The sequence below is a fragment of the Meriones unguiculatus genome, chromosome 2, assembly GCF_030254825.1.
Source record: "Meriones unguiculatus strain TT.TT164.6M chromosome 2, Bangor_MerUng_6.1, whole genome shotgun sequence".
NCBI lineage: Eukaryota > Metazoa > Chordata > Mammalia > Rodentia > Muridae > Meriones > Meriones unguiculatus.
In genome coordinates, this window is record NC_083350.1 from 100798920 (window position 1) to 100818425 (window position 19506).

A 19506-nucleotide genomic window follows, 5' to 3' on the forward strand; every position below is an offset into this window, starting at 1 on the left:
ATCTCAGATGAACCTTGTTATCCTTAAAGAAGGTCAAGGACTAGAATGAAGGAAACGAGTAAAATAAAGTGGACACATCATTCAGAATTAATGAGGATCTGGTAGAAGAGGAAACCATGCTGGAAGCATGAGGCATGTGACCAGACCCAGTTTTCTAGACTCCTTGGTACAGGGTCAGAGGCATTGTCTCTAGGAAACTATAAGATACCAAGGAAAGGGAGCACCAAGATGGAGGTGTGTAATGACCTAGAAGCACAAGGTAGCGAAAGTCTACCAGGCATGATAGAACACATGAAAGTCTAAGGATAAAGTCTCAGTATAAGAAGGCTATCCAATTATTTGACCTCCAACAAAGCACTCTTGCACGGGAGGTTGTTTTGGCCACAGAATCATCTGGAAGAAGCTTGAAGAAGCTTGGAAAGTGATGTGAGTGAGATGTGAGAGCATCACTGAAGGGCAAGCCTTCAGCAAAGGAAGCTGATCCCTGGGGTTGGGAGGGGGATGCTGCCACCTGGTTGGATTAAAGAGATGATGTGCATCTTCTTTGGCTTAATATTTAGCAAGCACGCACACACACACACACACACACACATGAAAAAGAACAGAGAAAACAGTCTTACAGAGCAGCACCCTCTTGCTCCTTCTCACCTGTTTCAGTACATGGGAAGCATTCAATAAATATTTTTGACAAGTGAATGAAAAAAAACACATAAATGAATCTTAAACACATCACATTAATGCTGATAATATTATAGTTTACTAACAAAGGAATTAACCATAGGTAAGTAAAAGTCATTTAAAAAAATCAGAAGTAAGGTTGATCTTAAACTCTTGCCACCTGGCATTCATCAGTTCATTTAACAGATTGGATGTTTGGCATGTGCAAGTGATGGTGTGCTCAGTGTAGATGAAATGATATAGTTCAGGCCTTGCTCTTGGGAAAGCTGGTGAATGAATGACACACTTAAATACACATGCTCAAACATACGTGCAAATGTAAGAATTCTAATAAGACTAAGGAGCACTAGGAAAGCAAGTCAGTGAATGTTTTAGAGAGGAGGATCAGAGAAACTCCCTTAAACAAAAACATTCCCTGGAGGTACCATATGACATGCGTATATATGACAATAAACAAATGAGGTTGCATTATTCCCAGAGCCCTGCTGTGTAGCAGCCAGCTTAGTGACACATATGTACAGTCAGGTACTGAACTGAGCAAACTCTATTTTGGCAACTGGTCCTAGGACCCAGGAAACTCCCCAAACCATTATATCCTCTAAGCAAAAGGCTAGCAAATCACAATGATAAAGTCTTCCAAACTTGGCCGCTTGTTACACAGAGAAGGTTCTGGTTAGGTTCTGTAGAGACATTCAAACATACCAAGTAAATAATCCGTATATGATAACAGAAGATCCACAGTGGCAAACTCTGGGATGTTTGGTATTACCACCTGATTAATTTTGTCGATTCTGGCATTCTTCTTTCCAATCAGGAGGTTGACTGCAAGCACAGATTCACTGGCCTGGAATGAACATATTAGGATTCATGTTATGTGTTAGTAAAGGCTGTGGCTTGACCCTGCCCCTACAAGTTTGTGTGCTAGGAGTTTGATCCCCACTATGACACCAGGAGGAGGGCGAATTTTTTTAGAGCGATGATTAGGTCAAGAGAGCCCAGCCCTAAAGCATGGTTGCCAAGAAGGCTCCTTCTAACAGGAGAAGCTGTCTCCCCATTTTATTTCTGTTCTTGCCCTTCTACCTTCTGTCATGCAATTATAGAGCAAGAAGGCCCTCGCAAGGTGCCAGCCCTTGATCTTAGACCTACCAGTCTCAAGAACTGTGAGTCAGTAGATCCATGTTTAACATGAATGTTTAACAGTATGATCTTCTGTTACAGAGCACAATATGGACAGAGATGGTAATCAGGAAGACATAAATTTATAAAATAATATTCAATATACATTGTGTGGTGCTTTGAAAGAAAATGGCTCCAGTGGCACTATTATGAGGTATGGCTTTGCTGGAGTATGTGTGGCTTTGTTGGAGGAAGTGTGTCACTAAGGGTGGACTTAGAGGTCTCAGAAGCTCAAGCCATGCCTAGTGGCTCAATCTTTTTCTGCTGCCTGCCGATCTGGATGTAGAACTCTCAGCTCTTTCTCTACCATCATATCTGCCTGCACACTGCCATGCTTTCTACTGTGATGATAATGGACTAAATCTCTGAAGTTGTAGGCCAGCCTCAATTAAATGTTTTCCTTTATAACACCTTCAGTGCTCATGTATTTCTTTGCAAGAATAGAAACTCTAAGATACATTGGAAGAAACAAAAAATCACAACATGAAAAAATAATATGTGATCCCCGACATGTGAAATATGCATCACAGTCAAGCGAACTGGTTAGCTTTGACAGTTTAATTAATGTATAAGTCACTTTAAATAATCTACATTACACAGTTGTGACATGCATTTGCGAAAATGTTGAACTGGTATAGATGTATATGCAACATCTCATTAAGGGAAAATGGAAACCATTGTGTCTGGTTACTAGCTATTATAAATGCTACACAGGTGTGGAGACTGTTTCTAAAGCCTCCAAACAGATATGGCAGATAGAAATCCCTCCGCAAGCATAACTTCTTTCTCTAAAGCACATGCAATGGATTGCTATGTCAACTGATAGATGGAGAGCACAGGAAAGATAACAGAGTAGCAACAATGGAGGAAACAGGCGAGGCAGCAGGAGAAGTCATTCATGAAGGACCTGGCCAGGACAACAGGAAAAGTCAACAGCAGATAACACAGGCAAGACAGCAAGGAACATTATCAACGGAGGACACAGTCAAAGCAACAATGGAGGACAAATACAACAGGAAAGTCAATACAAACACACTAACCTGTGTAGCCGCTCGTATTGCAATCCAGGCCAGTGTGCTGCACATCTCAAATCGACTTGCTACTGGTTCCTTAACAGAGCTATGCCTTCTGGAAATAGTCTAATACATTAAATAGAAAGCATTTAGGATAAAGAGTATCTAAGTGTTTCTTGACAAACATTCTCATTATCTCCAGATGACAAGTTGATGAAATAATAGGCATCAAGAAGTACAATATATTATTGTCATGAAATGATATTTAAAATACATCAGAAAGAAAACTATGTGTTACAAACTTGTACACATGATCCTACTTTTTCAAAATGTACTCACATAGTTCTATACATATAAGCAGAAAGTACTCCAAGTCTTAAGTAATTGCATTTTCTCTAATTTTCTCTAATGAGTATACATGAATTATGTGTTAAGTTAAAAAATATCTTTTGAAGTGATGTCAAATGAATTTTAATATAGATTATTTACACAAAATATATTGTGGGGAAAGGGAACAGAAATGAGAATCTGTGCTGCTTTTCTGTTGTTTTGACATGGGTCTCGTAGCCCTGTTGGCTGCAAACACAAGATTCTCTGGACTCAGCCTCCTGAGTGACTCAGCAGATTTTGATATTAATTTTTGTTCTGAAAAGTGCTAAAGGGGCTAGAAAAAAGTAAAGAAAGAATGAAATAGACACACCTAAGAGTAGAAGATGGCTGGAAATAATCAAACTCAGGGCTGAAATCAATGAATTAGAAACAAATAAAACAATTCAAAGAATCAAGGAAACCAAGAGCTGATTCTTTGAGAAAATCAACAAGACAGACAAACCCTCAGCTAAACGAACTAAAAGGCAGAGAGACACTAATCAAAGCAACAAAATCAGAAATGAAAAGGGGAACATAACAACAGACAATGAGGAAATCCAAAGGATCATTAGGTCCTACTTCAAAAACCTCTATGCAAAAAAATTGGAAATTTAAATGAAATGGACAATTTTCTTGATAGATTCCATTTATCAAAGTTAAATCAAGATCAGGTAAATAAGTTAAATAGTCCTATATACCCAAGGAAATAGAAGCTGTCATCAAAAGGCTTCTATCCAAAAAAGTCTCAGGGCCAGATGATTTAAACACAGAATTCTACCAGATCTTCAAAGAAGAGCTAATTCCAATACTCTTTAAACTATTTCACAAAATAGAAAAAGAAGGAACATTACCAAACTCATCCTATGAGGCCATAGTTACCTTGATACCTAAACCTCACAAAGACCCAACAAAGAGAATCTCAGACCAATATCTCGTACAAACATTGATACAAAAACACTCAATAAAATGCTTGCAAACCAAATCCAAGAACACATCAAAGATATTATCCACCAAGTAGGTTTCATCCCAGGCATGCAGGGGTGGTTCAATATGCAGAAATCCATTAATGTGATCTACCATATTAACAAATTGAAGGAGAAAAACCACATGATCATCTTCTTAGATGCTGTAAAAGCATTTGACAAAATCCAACACCCCTTCATGTTTAAATAGTTTTGGAGAGATCGGGGATATAAGGCACATACCTAAATATAGTAAAGACAATATATAGAAAACCAATAGCCCGCATCAAACTAAATGGAGAGAAACTTAAATAAATCTCACTGAATTCAGGGAGAAGGAAAGGCTTCCCACTCTCTCCATAGTGATTCCAGTACTTCATAGTACTGGAAGTCCTAACTAGAGCAATAAGACAACTAAAGAAGATCAAGGGGATACGAATTGGAAAGGAAGAAGTCAAAGTATCACTGTTCATAAATGATATGATAGTATACATGAGAGACCCCAAAAATTCTACCAGAGAACTCCTTCAGCTGATAAACAGCTTCAGCAAAGTGGCTGGATACAAAATTAACTAAAAAAAAAAAATCAGTAGCCTTTTTGTATACAAAAGACAAAGTTGCTGAGAAAGAAATAAGGGAAACAATACCCTTCAAAATAGCCACAAATAACATAAAGTACCTTGATATAACTGTAACCAATAAAGTGAAAGACTTATAGGGAAAAAACTTCAAGTCTCTGAAGGAAGAAATTGAAGAAGATATCAGAAGATGGAAAGATCTCCTATGTTCATGGATTGGTAGAATTAACATAGTGAAAATGGCCATCCTACCAAAAGCTAAACAACCCCCTATAATAAAACAACTTCTGGAGGTATCGCCATCCTTGATCTGAAGTTGTATCATAGAGCAACAGTAATAAAAGTGGCATGGTTCTGGCATAGAAACAAACTGCAGGATCAATGGAATCTAATTGAAGACCCAGAAATGAACCCACATACCTACAGACACCTGATTTTTGGCAACGAAGCCAAAACCATATAATGTAAAAAAGACAGCACCTTCAATAAATGGTGCTGGTATAATTGAATGTCTATATGAAGAGAAATGCAAATGAATCCATACTTATCACCTTGCACAAAACTATAGTCCAAGCAGATCAAAGACCTCAACAAAGCACCAGACACACTAAACCTGTTAGAAGAAAAAGTGGCGAAGAACCTTGAATACATTGGCACAGAAGATAACTTTCTGAACAGAACACCAAGAGCTCAGGCTCTAAGATCACAATCAATGGGACCTCATGAAACTGAAAAGCCTTTGTAAAGCAAAGGACACAGTAAACAGAACAAAATGACAGCCTACAGACTGGAAAAAGATCTTCACCAACCCTACATCTGACAGATGGCTAATATCCAAAATATATAAAGAACCCAAGAAATTAAACATCAAGAAACCAAATAATCCAATTAAAATATGGGGTACAGGGCTAAACAGAATTCTCAACAGAAGAATATCAAATGGTGGAGAAACACTTAAAGAAATGCTCAAAGTTCTTAGTCATGAGGGAAATGCAAATCAAAATGACTCTGACATCCCATTTCATACCCACCAGAACGGCTAAGATCAAAAACTCAAGTGACAGCACATGCTTGAGAGGATGTGGAGAAAGGGGAACCCTCCTCCATTGTTGGTGGGACCACAAAGTTGAACAACAACTTTGGAAACCAATCTGGCCCTTTCTCAGAAAACTGGGATTAATGCTACCTCAAAACCTAGCTCTACCACTCCTGGGCATATATCTGAAAGATGTTCAACCATACAACAAAATATCCTTCATTTGCTCTACTGTATTTATAGCAGCTTTATTTGTAATAGCCAGAATCTGGAAATAACCTAGATGTCCCTCAACTGAAGAATGGATACAGAAAGTGTGGTACATTTACATGATGGAACACTGCTCAGCTGTTAAAAGCGAGGGAATAATGAAATTTTCAGGCAAATAGATGGAACTAGAAAAGATCATCCTGAGTGAGGTAACCCAGAAGAAGAAAGACTCGCATGGTATATACTCACTTATAAGTGGATATTAACCATATAATATAGGATAAACATTAAAATCTAGAGACCTAAAAGAAGCTAAACATCAAGGAGTTCTCTAGGGAAGATGCTCAATTCTCATTCAGAAGGGAAAACAGGATAGACAATGGAAGTAGTAGAAGACAGGGAACAGGATGGGAGCCTACCAGAGATGTTGTCTAAAAGACTCCACCCAAGAGGGGATTGAAGCAGATGCAGAGACTCACAGCCAAACTTTGGCCTGAGGGCAGGAAGTCTTATGGAAGAGCAGGGATATAGAAGAACCCAGAGGGGACTGGAGCCCTGCAGGAAGACTAACAAAGCCAAAAATGTCTGGGCCCAGGGGGGACTGCAGAGACTGATGCATCAACCAAAGACCATACATTGAGAGGACCTAGACCCCCTGCTCAGATGTAGCCCATAGACAGCTCAGTCTCCAAGCAGGTTCCCTAATAAGGGGAGAAGAGGCAGCCTCTGATGTGAACTCAGCTCCCTGCTCTTTGATCACTTCACCCTGCCGGGGACACTTAGCCAGGCAACAAAGAAAGAGGATCCAAACATTCCAGTGGAACCTGATAGGCTAGGGTCAGACAGTACATAGATGGACTTCCCCTATCAGTGGACTTGGGGAGAGGAATACAGAAGAAAGAGGGAGGGTGGGGCCAGCAGGAGATGAAGGAGGTAGATGGCTACAATTGAGATACAAAGTGAATAAATGGTAAAAAAAACTAATAATAATAACAAAAAATGAAAAATGCTAAAGGGATTTTTCATCACGCCATAGAATAATAGAAAAATAAACCACAAATAGGGACAGTTTTTTACTATGAGTACATCTATATCTCGACAAGATGTTTAATGCTCCCCGGCAAACATGGTAACTTATACCTTTAATGAAACTTAAGTAAATAAGCTTTAATTGAGTTTTTAAATATTTAAGTAATTAGACCAGGCATGGTAGCATATGCCTTTAATTCCAGTGGAGGCAGAGGCAGGTGGATCTTAGCTGCTCTGTTGAGCAAGTTCCAGGACAGTCAGGGCTATACAGAGATACTCTATCTTGAAAAACAAACAAACAAAAATTAAGTAATTAGACCCTAAGTTTTAATTAAATAAATATTTAATTAGACCCTAAGTTTTAATTTTTGGATATGCATGTTTGACTATTTCTTTATTCTTCAATAATACCGAAGAATTAAACATATAGTAACATGAAGTATGTCAATGACTTACTTCTGTTTACAAGACTCGTGGAAAGAAGTGAGGCCCTAGATGCCAGGAACACTGAGTCACTGGATAAAACGGTCTGAGGTGGCCATCCTCCACAAGTGACAGGTTTGGAGAGAAGGATACCAGGAGAGATTTCTCTATGGGTGTCTACACGGTACAGCTCTGCCCAAGATAAGGCCCTATGGGCAACCGTGCACACTCTGGGGTAGCAACAACTACCTCACCAGCACTAGTAATTTACCTACTGTGAGTCTGGAAGAAAGACTGACAGCGTGAATTGAAGAATCCAGAGTAAGGATTGCAAATGCGGATACAGACACTGGGAAATGCAGCCACTTTCACATGTACACTCATACACATTCAATTTTTAAACACAGGAAGTTTAATGCTACAAAAACATGGATGCACAAAAATATGCAATGTTTGTGAGGAAAACATGATTGAGAAGGTTGGACTTGGGCTCAAAATTGAATTTTAAAAAGGACTGGGGAAAGGATAGGACAGGCTCTCTCTTTTAGATGAGAGGTGTCAACATTGCACAGCCCATAGGACCAGAAAAGAAAAAGAAAAAACAAACAAACAAACAAACAAACTGGAATGATTGGAAATAAAGACATAAAAGCAAGATGTGATCCTATATACAAAAAAATCCTAAGGTGCACTATACCTGTACACACACACAATTAAAATCAACAAACTTGTTCAGTGAAGACATGGGATATAAAATTCAATAATACATGCAAATCAATTACACTTCTATGGAGATAATTTATGTTCCTGGTGTCTTCAGATTGTTAAGAACTGTCACCAGATTACACTATAGCATGAACAGAATTCCTCAAAACAATCCAATTCATTCTTCTTTGCATGAATTGGGAAGCGGACTGGAAAATGTGTGTGAGAGAATGAACATCTCCAAGTACTAAGAATTTTGAAGGTGAATCATGGAGCTAGAGGACATGAGCTCTGAAACCAGAAATCTTACCAGAAGCTACAGAAACAGAGAATGAAGCATCCGTAAAGGTGGACATGAAGATCAGTGGAGTCTAAGGATCTTAGAATGCCACTTAAAACATCTACAAAAACAAGGGAACTCATTCTTGAACTTCATAAAAATTAAAAACCCCTGTCTCTAAACACCACAAGCCACCAGCTGGGAGGAAATATTTGCAAAGCATACATCCAGTAAGAGATCTGTGTCTAGAATACGTATACATGAAAAAAAAAAAAAAAAAGATGTCACAACTGATATTTCTCTTTGAACTATTTCCCCCACGTAACTGCTTGGAAAATCCCATTCCTTCTTCCAAATTCGATGAAAGAGAATTAGTTTGTCCCCATCTTTGGCATGTTGTGTTTCCAATCCTTACCAAAGTGTCATTCAATTGTGTCTTTCCCTTGCTTAACTCTGGAAAGTGAAGGATGCACCTGGTACTGCATTAAGCCCTTCAGAAAAATGTTTGGCTAATGGACAGATAAATAGAGGCTCAGAAAATAGTTAATTGGATTTAACTGATGATTACTGGGTGATCTACTATATAGAAAATGCCTAATGAAGAATCTAGATGTTGTGTAAAAGTTACGTCAAGTTAACGGTACTTAATGCATCCTGCTCAATACTTCATGTTCCCAGCCACACTAAAAAGGCATTTATGGCCATCTCCATGTCAGAGGAGGCGAAGCAAGACTTCTGAAGTCACTCCAGTATGTCAGGCTGAGATCTGAGCCCAAGACTGTACTGCTTTCATGCCATTAGAGGTGACACAATACTGTTGTTTGTTTTGTTTTACATTTTATTTTCTTATTTGGAGGGTGCATTATGCCACAGTATACATGTGGGGTCACAGGGCAATTTGCTCTAGGTTGGTTCTCTCCTGCCACATGAACCCTGGGAATAAGGCTTGGTGGCAAGTGCCTTCACCAACTGACTTGCTTAGCGGCCCCAGTCATGTTTTTTTTTTTTTTTTTTAAAGGTTTTTAAGCGTTTTTGTGTTGTTTCTATTAAGACAAATTTCAAAAGTTAAAATTCAATAGCCCAAATATGCCTGAATGGGTGTTTTTATTTGTTTTGGCCTATTTTCTGTGCCTCCGGTAATTTTATAACTTGCTAAAATATTTATGTGATATTAAGACATACCAATCTTATAAAATTATAGTGCTTTCCCCCTTCAAATCCTACTTCACGTTCATAATTACAAGCCCAGGAAGCAATGTTACCCATGTATTCTACTACTTTGCCACTACTATGAAAACCACTTGTTTTTCTCTAATGAGCAAAATTTTTTCTCATACCACCAGAGCAACCATTCCTAGTTTATAGTCATTTTGATTTTTTGTTTAAATATTTTAATTTATTTATATTACTTTTTATTCCTTGTCCATTTGTGTTTATATATAGGTAAATGCATGTGAGCTTTTTGGTGGCCTCAGAAATCAGTCATTGGATCCATTTAGAGCTGGGCTTATCTGCTGTTGAGAGCTAGTAACCAAACTCGGGCCTTTGCTAAAGCATCTCTCCAGTCCCACAGATTTCCTTTTATTTTGTTTTATTTTTTATTAATTACAATTTATTCACTTTGTATCCCAACTGTAGCCCCCCTTCATCATCCCCTCACAAACCCACCCTCTCTCCCTCTTCTCCATCTATGCCCCTAGGTTCTCCACCCCTTCCATCTGACCCTAGCCTATCAGATCTCATCAGGAGTGACTGCATTGTCTTCCTCTGTGGCCTGGTAAGGCTGTACTCCCCTCAGAGGGAAGTGATCAAAGAGCAGGCCACTGAGTTCAAGAAGGAGGACCTTGGGTAAGATGATCAATCCTCATTCTGAAAGGCAAATGAGATGAACATCGGAAGGAGAAAACAGGGAATAGGACAGGAGCTTACCACACAGGGCCTCTGAAAAACTCTAGTCAGCAGGGTATCAAAGCAGAACGTGAGGCTCATAGCCAAACTTTGGGCAGAGTGCAGGGAATCATATGAAAGAAGGAGGAGATAGAAAGACCTGGAGCGGACAGGAGTTCCACAAGAAGAGAAAGAGAAAAAAAAAATCTGGGCACAGGGATCTTTTCTGAGACTGACACTCCAACCAAGGACCATTCATGGAGAAAACCTAGAACTTCTGCACAGATGTAGCCCATGGCAGCTCAGTGTCTAAGTGAGTTCCCTGGTAATGAGAACAGGGATGGTCTCTGACATTTTGATTTTTTAAATGGTGGTACCCACCTAAGGCAGCTATCATATAAATAATTCTACTGGTTAAATAAATTTGCCTAAAACTTTTTTCATTAATTTATTCTTTGTTCATTTTACATCCCAAATGCAACCCCACTCCCTCCTCTCCTCTCAGTTCCACCCTCCCAACCATCTCCCCACCCCTACCCCCTCCTGCCCAGGTACCCACCGACCCTGGCACATCAAGTCCCATCAGGACTAAGTGCCTTCTCTTTCACTGAGGCAAAACAAGGCCGCCCTGCTAGGGAAATGGGATCCAGAGAGACGCAACAGAGTCCAAGTCAGACACAGTCCCTGCTTCAGTGATTAGGGGACCCACTTGAGGACCCAAGCAGCCCATCAGCTTTATATGTGTAGGAGGCCTAGGACCGGTCTATGCATGTTCCTTGGTTCGTGGTTCAGTCTCTATGAGCCCCTAAGGTTAGCTGGCCATGTAGGTCTTCTTGTGATGCCCTTGACCCCTCTAGCTCCCTCAATCCTTCCCCTAACTCTTCCACAAGACTCTCTGAATTCTGCCTAATGTTTGGCAGTGGGTCTCTCCATCAGCTGCTGGATGAAGCCTGTCAGATGACAGTTATGCTAGGTTCCTGTCTGCAAGGATAGCAGAGTATCGTTAATAGTGGTTTGGCTCTCTCCCATGGGGTGGGTCTCGAGTTGGGCCAGTCTCTGGTTGGCCATTCCCTCAATCTCTGTTCCATCTTTTATCCCTGCACATCTTGTAGACAAATTTGGGGCCAACAGTTTTGTGGGTGGGTTCATGTGCCCCTCCCTCCACTGGAAGTCCTGCCCAGCTACAAGCAACAGACTCAAAGAAGCTAAGTAACAAGGTGGGGCTCAAGGGATGACGCTTGATTCTCACTGAGAAGGGGAAATAAAATAGATATCAGAAGTGGAAGAAGGGGGAGCTGGGTGATAGGGGGAGTGGAGAGAACAGAGGTGGGGGATCCGACGAAGGAAGAACAGAGATGGGCAGCGAGAGGGTTGGGAGAGAGAAGGGAAATTAGTGTTGGCGCATCCATGGGATCTGGGATGGGGGAGGCTCCTGGGGAGACATGGGGGTAGCCCTAGCCGAGACTCCTAGTAGCAAGAGATACTGAGACTGAAGTGGCCACATCTTGGTGTCTAAAACTTTTAAATCATGTTTTGACACCTCAAAAATTAGCCAGTTGCAGTGGCTCATGCCTTTAATCCCAGCATTGGGAGGCAGAGGCAAGTAGAAGTCTGTGCTTAAGGCCAGCCTGGTCTACATAGAATTTCAAGACATCCAGGGCTATGCAGAGAGACCATATCTCAAAACAAACAAACAAAAATTTTAAATACATATTTAAAAAAATACATATTTGTATTCCAAATCTAATCTGAAAAGATATCCTCCCAGAATGAATAATAAAGTATGAAAGTCTACCACAGTACAACAATAACCATGTCAATCAATGCAGCCTGGCTCATTTCTGCCACTAGGCTCTCCCTCAGTCAAGACCCTTGCTCCTGCAGTGGTCTATGCACACCAGCAAACCTCAGTCTGTTAGAAACCCCAAACCTCAAGCCTGCTTCCTAAGTGATGGAGTCATTATCTGCCTTCAGCAAGATTTGGGGAGATGTTTCTGCACCTCGATATCCAAGCACTACCGTGGCTTGTGCATCCTCCTGTGTAGTGCTCCCTCCTTACCTAACACTTCCTGCCATGACCTCACAGCGAAGTGACACCTTCGGTTGCCATCTTGAACCCACATCATGCACCACCTTCATTTACCATTCCAGCAACCCAAATAATTTCCTCATTGTAAGTTTCCATACCAAGGGCCTTCTCTTCTCTTTCTTCTCCCTTGTTCCCTTCGTTCACTGTCTGTTATCTTAAAGTCTGTTTTCCCACACGAGCTCTATGAGAAAAGGGACTATGCTGATTTGGGCACTGACTTATGATCTTCTAGAAGAGCGGCTTGATCAAAGGAGGTGCTTGATACATCGGTGAGGAATGACTGGTCCCGCCAGGTCACATTAGTTTAAAAATGTACCACTTGTACATTCCTATATTCTCCTGAGCATTCCTGACCACTCATTGCTTTTGAGTATTTAGTTAGCATTCTGTGTGCACCATTTTAACAAGCAGAAACACCTAAATGAAATCAACTTCCAGAGACTTACAGTCTCCAGAGAGGCATTTGGCTGCAAGTATGACTAAGAGGTAATGAGTTAAAGTCTTCAAGTCATGTAGGAAAAATCCTCATTACTTCAGCAGTGCAGAATTACTCAAAACAGCCAAAGTCAAGTGGCTTCTAATTCCTATAAATGCAGAAGTTACCTTGATTGCTGATGTTGCTGAAACCTTCTTCCTTGGCTTCTTCAGATGGAAATACATCAGGGCAATTTCTAGGTAGGAATCCCTTATCAACCTAAAATGATATGACATTAGCCTTACCTTCCCTGCTCTCTTACACAACCTCTTTGTAGTTTTTGCCTACAATGTCTGGGAAAGTAAACAGGAGGAATAGAGACCTGATAGGCTAGGGTCAGATGGAGAGGGAGGAGGTCCTCTACATCAGTGGACTGGGGAAGGGGCATGGGAGGAGATGAAGGATGGAAGGAAGGCAGGATTGAGAGGGAACAAGGGTGGGGCTACAGCTGGGATACAAAGTGAATAAACTGTAATAAATAAAATATTATATTAAAATTAAAAAAATAGACCAACAAGTTTCCTCCTAGCTGATGCAAACTCTTGGGGAGTGTTCAGCATTCCATCTGTCTTGTGCTAGCAACATCCCAGGCTATAACTGATGCGAAGCTTAGCCAAGGCCTCTCTGGAATGTTTCAGCAAAGTAGTCATTAAAGAAATCTCATTGAAAGAAGCCATCCTTGAAAAGCAGGTCTCTGTCTACTCTAGTAATGGTCAGATCTAAATATGTACTATCAAAAGTACCAGTTGAGGCCTCTTGGGTCCATGCTAATCTAACAGTGCCTTCCCCTCAACACGGAGGTAGTTTCTGTACAGAATTAGCTAGACTTATGGATGGCTACAGAGACTGTAGAAATAAGTTCTTCTGAACTCTTTCACATACAAGGTAGGATATTCTAGTTGTAAGCCAAGTCCAGGGGAACTCCTTACAGTCTTGATACAGACAGGAGACCTATGTCTAGGAAAGAACCGGTTTGTGGCCAAGAATGCCACTTTGATGAATAGGAGGCATCTAGTCTTTTCCTGTAAAGGAGGCCTTAGGTCAGAGCTAAGAGCAACAAGCTTGAGAAGTAAGTCAATAAACTTGGATGAATGAATCCCAGCGCATGAGCTCCACCATGACGAAATCTCTCATTCATCGCCTTCTTTAACTTTCTGTGTGCTACCACACAGAACTCAGACAACACAGGAGTAGTTCTACAAGAATGAGATGTCATTACCCCGAGTTCTGATCATTTCCCAGGCTTATTTGAATAGCGTCAAAAAAACTCTCTACTTGTGAAACTGGAGACTTCTCATCCATCAGCATTTGACGTTCTATTCTTCCTGAAAGAAGAAAAACACATAAAGATATAAAGATAGTTCCCCCCTTTTTTAAATCATTTATAATGGAAGAGCAAATATTTCATTCTGCAAACTCTGGAATCTGGATTGTTGTTTTTTGCAGGTCTGACTGTCACTCCTTAATGAAGTCTAAGCTAGGGGTGAAAGAACTAAAGCTTCCTTCCCCAGGAATGTCTGGAATGCTTCCAATAAAGACCCCTTTGGCTTCCCAACACCACTGGTTTTACAGCTTACTTTTCTCTGTGATTCCTCTCCTCTAACATCTTGTCCTTGTCTATTTCACAAATACTAAAAATATCTCAGCTGTAACCTTATGTTCATTGCAGCAGTATTCATAACTACAAAGAGATGGAGTAAGGCTGAGTGCTCTTTGAGGCTAAACAGATGCATCTACATTTTCACATATTTGTATATTATATGTATAATGTGTACATACATATAAATATTTTATATGTATATAATATATGCAATGCAATATATTATGTATTTACAATGTATACATATAAATACTATGTATATATTATATATTACATATATAATGTATGTTATTATCTAGCATAAAAAGAAAGAAATGCTGCCATTTGCACACATGAACCTGGGACACTATGCTAAGCAAAACAAACTAGGCACATATACAGCAAACACTGAATGATGTTACATATGTTAATTCATGAATCCAAGAAAGCTCCATTCTTGAAGTAGAGTGCCACTTTCTGAATTACAGAAAACAGGAAGGTGCAGATAACAGTTCAGTCAGGATGGATGAGTTCTATATAGCCTCGTAAACAGAGTGTATTATATACTTAGAAATTGCTAAGGAATTCTTAAATTATCATGCCACAGAATGAAATGACATATTTGGATAAGTTTAACTGGCTAGGTTTAATCACCTCATACTGTACATAAATACAGAAGCGTTACACTATACCTAAAATATTTAATTTTTGTCAGTTACAAGCAAAATTGTTAAGAGTTATAGTTTGGAGGGTTATGAGCCTAGAATTTTATGACTGAGCCATCTCTCCAGTCTAGTTTTCAAGTTTTAAAAATAAACTTAAAGCCAGACAGTGGTGGTGCACACCTTTAATCCCACCACTCAGGAGGCAGAGGTTGGCAAATCTCTGAGTCCAAATCTCTGAGTCCAAGGTCTGTAGAGCGAGTTCTAGGACAGCCAAGCCTACACAGAAAAACCCTGTCTTGAAAAACTAAAACTAAAGAAATGAATAAATAAGTGAATGAGTGAATGAATGAATGAATGGATGAAACTTAATGAAAAATAAATTCCTTTAAAAAGCCAGGAAATGCTCAAAAATACTTAGAGGTCATGTCAGAGTCCACCCCTTACTTTTCTCCCAGTAATCATGGCGGGTGACATTTTTCAAGTGCAGGAACTGAGAGAAGATCCCCTGTAGCAGAAATGCCAGGAAAGGGAGACCTACAGTCACCATGAGAAAGATCCACAGTTTTCACGCAGCAGGAGGGAAAGAGCCAAGTGGGGGTGGGCACAGGGTTCCCATCTTGATGCTCTCATCCACTAGCTGCTGGCATGTAAGATGTCACCACGCATGTGGCATGTCTAGCTCAGTAAGTGACTGCAATAGCCATCCTTTGATTTTTCTTGCGCCTACAATGGCCACGGTGAAATCATATGAATGCACCGTCTGTAAGTTCTAAAGGCAGCTGTTCTACAGTTACCACATTTTAATTTAATGTTATTTCTTACTTATAGGAAGTAACCAAACTATCTAATGAGCTAATTAAAATAGTGGAAGACACTAAATGTATTATTCTCATTTAATATTAAATCATTCTATTGTTTTAATTAATAATTGCAGTTTGTTTTATTAGTTATAATTTAGTAAGTATGTGTTTTAAGGGATTTGTTTTTAATTTCTTAATATTTTCCTTTATGTGAACAGATGATTTTGCCTGCATGTAGCGCTGTGTATCAGTGGGTACCTGGTACCTGCGGAGGCCAGGAGAGTTAATTAGATCCCCTGGAATTGAGGTTACAGCTATGTTTGTGCTAGGAATCAAGCCTGGGTGCTCTGGAGAAGTCAGTGACCTTAAATGCTGAGTCATCTCTCTAACATTAATTTTTAAATTATGTATGTATGGGAGGGAAGGATATATGTGAGCATGAGTGAAGGTCCCCACTGAGGCCAGAAGAACTTGTTGGAAACTATGAAGCTGGAGTTGTTCAGGTAGTAACTCCTCCTACCATGCATGCTGGGAACTGGATTCAGGTCCTCGGCAAGAGCATTACATGCTCTGACAACTGAGATATTTCTCCAGCCACATAATATGTGGTGAAGTAGCTGATGCTAACATTTTTTTTAAACCAAACATAAAACTTTATATGGGTACATCAATTAGTAGTAACTTTTTGTTTCAGTTATAACTTAATGAGAGGCTTTTACCAGAAACTGAGATTTACAGAGAGTATCGATGTGTCTTGTGATTGCCAAGCCTTTTTAACAACCTGTAGTTTTGACAGTCGAGAAGTTGCTTATTAATGATGTCGCAGTTCTACAACCTTCATCACAGTCTGATGCCAAGTACAGCTTACCTTTCTGAAACAGAATTTCAGCCTCCACCTCGTATTCCTCTGATGCTGTCCCCTTGCAGAGCGTCAAGGCCATCTCAAAGATGTGAAGGGTTGGCAGCCACTTAGTGAAGTCCTTCTTTTTGCTCCTGCGATGCACCTGCTTGGCCAATGTGTGTCCTAAACGCAAAACAGTTGGGCGGAGGCAAAACAACAAAGTCTTCGGTGTTCAGGGCAAGCCACTGTGTCTATGGACCTCCCTCCCAACTGTGCTCTAAGGCTTCAGAGTCTCAGGCAGCCAAGAACGTTTGAAAGAGCCACACCAGACAATATGTCAGTGAACTACAACTGGAATTTGATCTTTGATAAAACTCCAATGTGTTATCTTATTTTTAAAATCAACAATGGCCTCCAAGTCTTTCCAGTTCTCACCTTTTCATAGTGCTTATAAAACAACCTCCATGCTCTTAAGATGAGGCTGTTAATAGAATTATCTGGAAGTTGTATATTGTTTGCTATTGATATATTTGCATATATTAATAGGTAATATTTTATGTCTATTAAATGCACTGGTTACTCCTCATGTGATAGTATGTCATCATAACCAGATAAGAGAGCTCTTTTATAGACAAGAGGTAGATGGCTATTTGGGAGCTCTCATCTTTAATGCATAGAAAGATTACTGAATGAAAGAAACATTCTTATGTATTTATTTACTCATTTATTTATTTAGTTTTTTTGAGACAGGGTTTCTCTGTGTAGCCCTGGCTGCCATTGAACTCACTCTGTAGAGCAGGCTTGCCTCAAACTCATAGATAAGCCTGCCTTTCCCTCCCAAGTGCTGGGATTAAAGGTGCATACTGTCACCGCTCAGCTATGAAATATTGTTCTATACAGCATCAAATACTGACATTTGTCAAAAAATATCTCCTGCATGTTTGAATACCAGCTATGAAGTGAAAGAAAAGAATAATAAGAGCTAAGACTTGTTAAACGTTTCCCTGCATGCGAAGTACCATCTCATGGACTACACATGAACTGCCCCTGTGGCTCACTACAGTGAGTGGACAACATAATTATGTTATTATGCTCATTTGACAGAAGGCAGAGCAATGTCTCAAAGCTATAAGCAACTTGCCCAAGGTCACATGGCCATGATTTGAACCTAAAAGCAGCCTGGCCCCATCACCCACACCCCAAACTACAACACAGTATCTTAAGAGTGAGGTCATCGGAATATTGATTAACCAAGAATATAAATAGCAAGACAAGTAGTTACAATAACACATGACTGGTCACAGGAAAAGAAACTGTAAGACACTGCAAGCAAAACAGAAATCTGGTCTGTCTGGATCTTGGAAAGGCCTCAGAAGGCTTTCAGACCGCATGGTTATCTAGCTCTGTGGATAATAATCATAATACTTCAGTTTCATAAATATAATCTCAACATGCTATTTCCCATCAGAGGCTATCACAAAGGATTAAAAAGAGCAAGTAGCCGAATTCCTTTGATGCAATCTATACCATAAGGAGAAATGTTGAAAAAACTAGTGGCAGATGCCTTTGTGCTTCATAACATTGAAATGTTCTTTTTCCCTGTAAACACCAACTCTGAAAAAAAAAAAAAACTGTTGTGCAACTGACACTGTTGTGACAGAAAGGCACTGTGCTTTTGTTTTTAAGAGCTGTATTTAATATAATATAGTAGGAAGCAAGCTGTTCAGCTTCAAATGCATCTGCAAAGAAGCAACAGTATTGTCATTGACTGGTGACAGATCTTCAAGATTATTAAGTCTGAAAAGCCGAGAGTAGATTTGATTTTACACAGTCTGTGCTTTGAGCTCACGCAGAACTCAAATAATAAGTGAATGGGGCGGGGCTAAACATGCAGGGAGAAAATGGCTTGAGTGTGGTCACTGACTGAGCTGTAAAGACTGAAAGGCTAGTTGTATCAGCTCCACTGGTGAGGACGCTTATAGGGTAGAATGATCTGTGTAGTGACGCTCGTGTGCTAATGGTGAGCATTGAGAATAGATTTGAGGCCAAGAGAGATAAGGGGGAGATTCTGGGGAGATGGTATCTTGACAATATGCTTGTTGGCCTGCTTTTGTCAGTCTAGTCCTACTACTGATTCTCGTGGCTGAGCAGCTACTGGTACAGGAGGAAAGAAGGTTCTAGAAAGTGTCAGGTAACAGCAGAGACAGATACTATCAGGTGTCTGTCCTCTGAGTAAACAAGAACCTGAGAAAGAGAGTCAGTAAGGCTTGTGTCAAAGATCAGAGATGGTACTGTGAGGAGAGCCAGAAAGTATGTCAGTGAGTTCCAGAGAAGGGTAGCTGTGGCTGGCCGCCATCTGGATTTCCCAAGAATTATCTGACAATGGACTGAAACCTCTGAACTTCTGAGCTCAAAAATGCTGGCTGGTCTTTGTTATTTACTTTGGAGACTGAACTGAGACTCTTTAAAAGTTGACACAAAGCCAAGCCACACAAGCAAAACTTGTTCTTCTAACCAGCACTGGCAGACTGTCACAGCTAGACCTGAAGAAAAGTAAGCAGGCAAAGACTGCCCCAGGAAAATAGAACACAGCAACCATCAAGAGGAACACCATATGTAGTAGTAATGAGAAGAGATAACATGAGTGAAATTGAGGACAGAGAAATTGAATAACATATGCATACATACATGCATACGTACATACACACATA

The 19506-nt window shown here is 40.0% G+C and overlaps 1 protein-coding gene across 1 annotated transcript in view; it reads right to left on the minus strand.

Annotated features, from left to right (window-relative positions):
- The window catches only part of Cfap54 (cilia and flagella associated protein 54), a 339812-nt gene that overhangs the window by 79554 nt on the left and 240752 nt on the right, over nt 1-19506 (minus strand). Inside the window, exons 60-64 of the mRNA XM_060377920.1 lie at nt 16823-16978; nt 14130-14235; nt 13039-13129; nt 2895-2993; nt 1381-1522 (exon numbers count right to left, since the gene is read on the minus strand). Of these exons, the coding sequence (XP_060233903.1) occupies nt 1381-1522; nt 2895-2993; nt 13039-13129; nt 14130-14235; nt 16823-16978 (594 nt within the window). The remainder of the gene's footprint in view (nt 1-1380; nt 1523-2894; nt 2994-13038; nt 13130-14129; nt 14236-16822; nt 16979-19506) is intronic.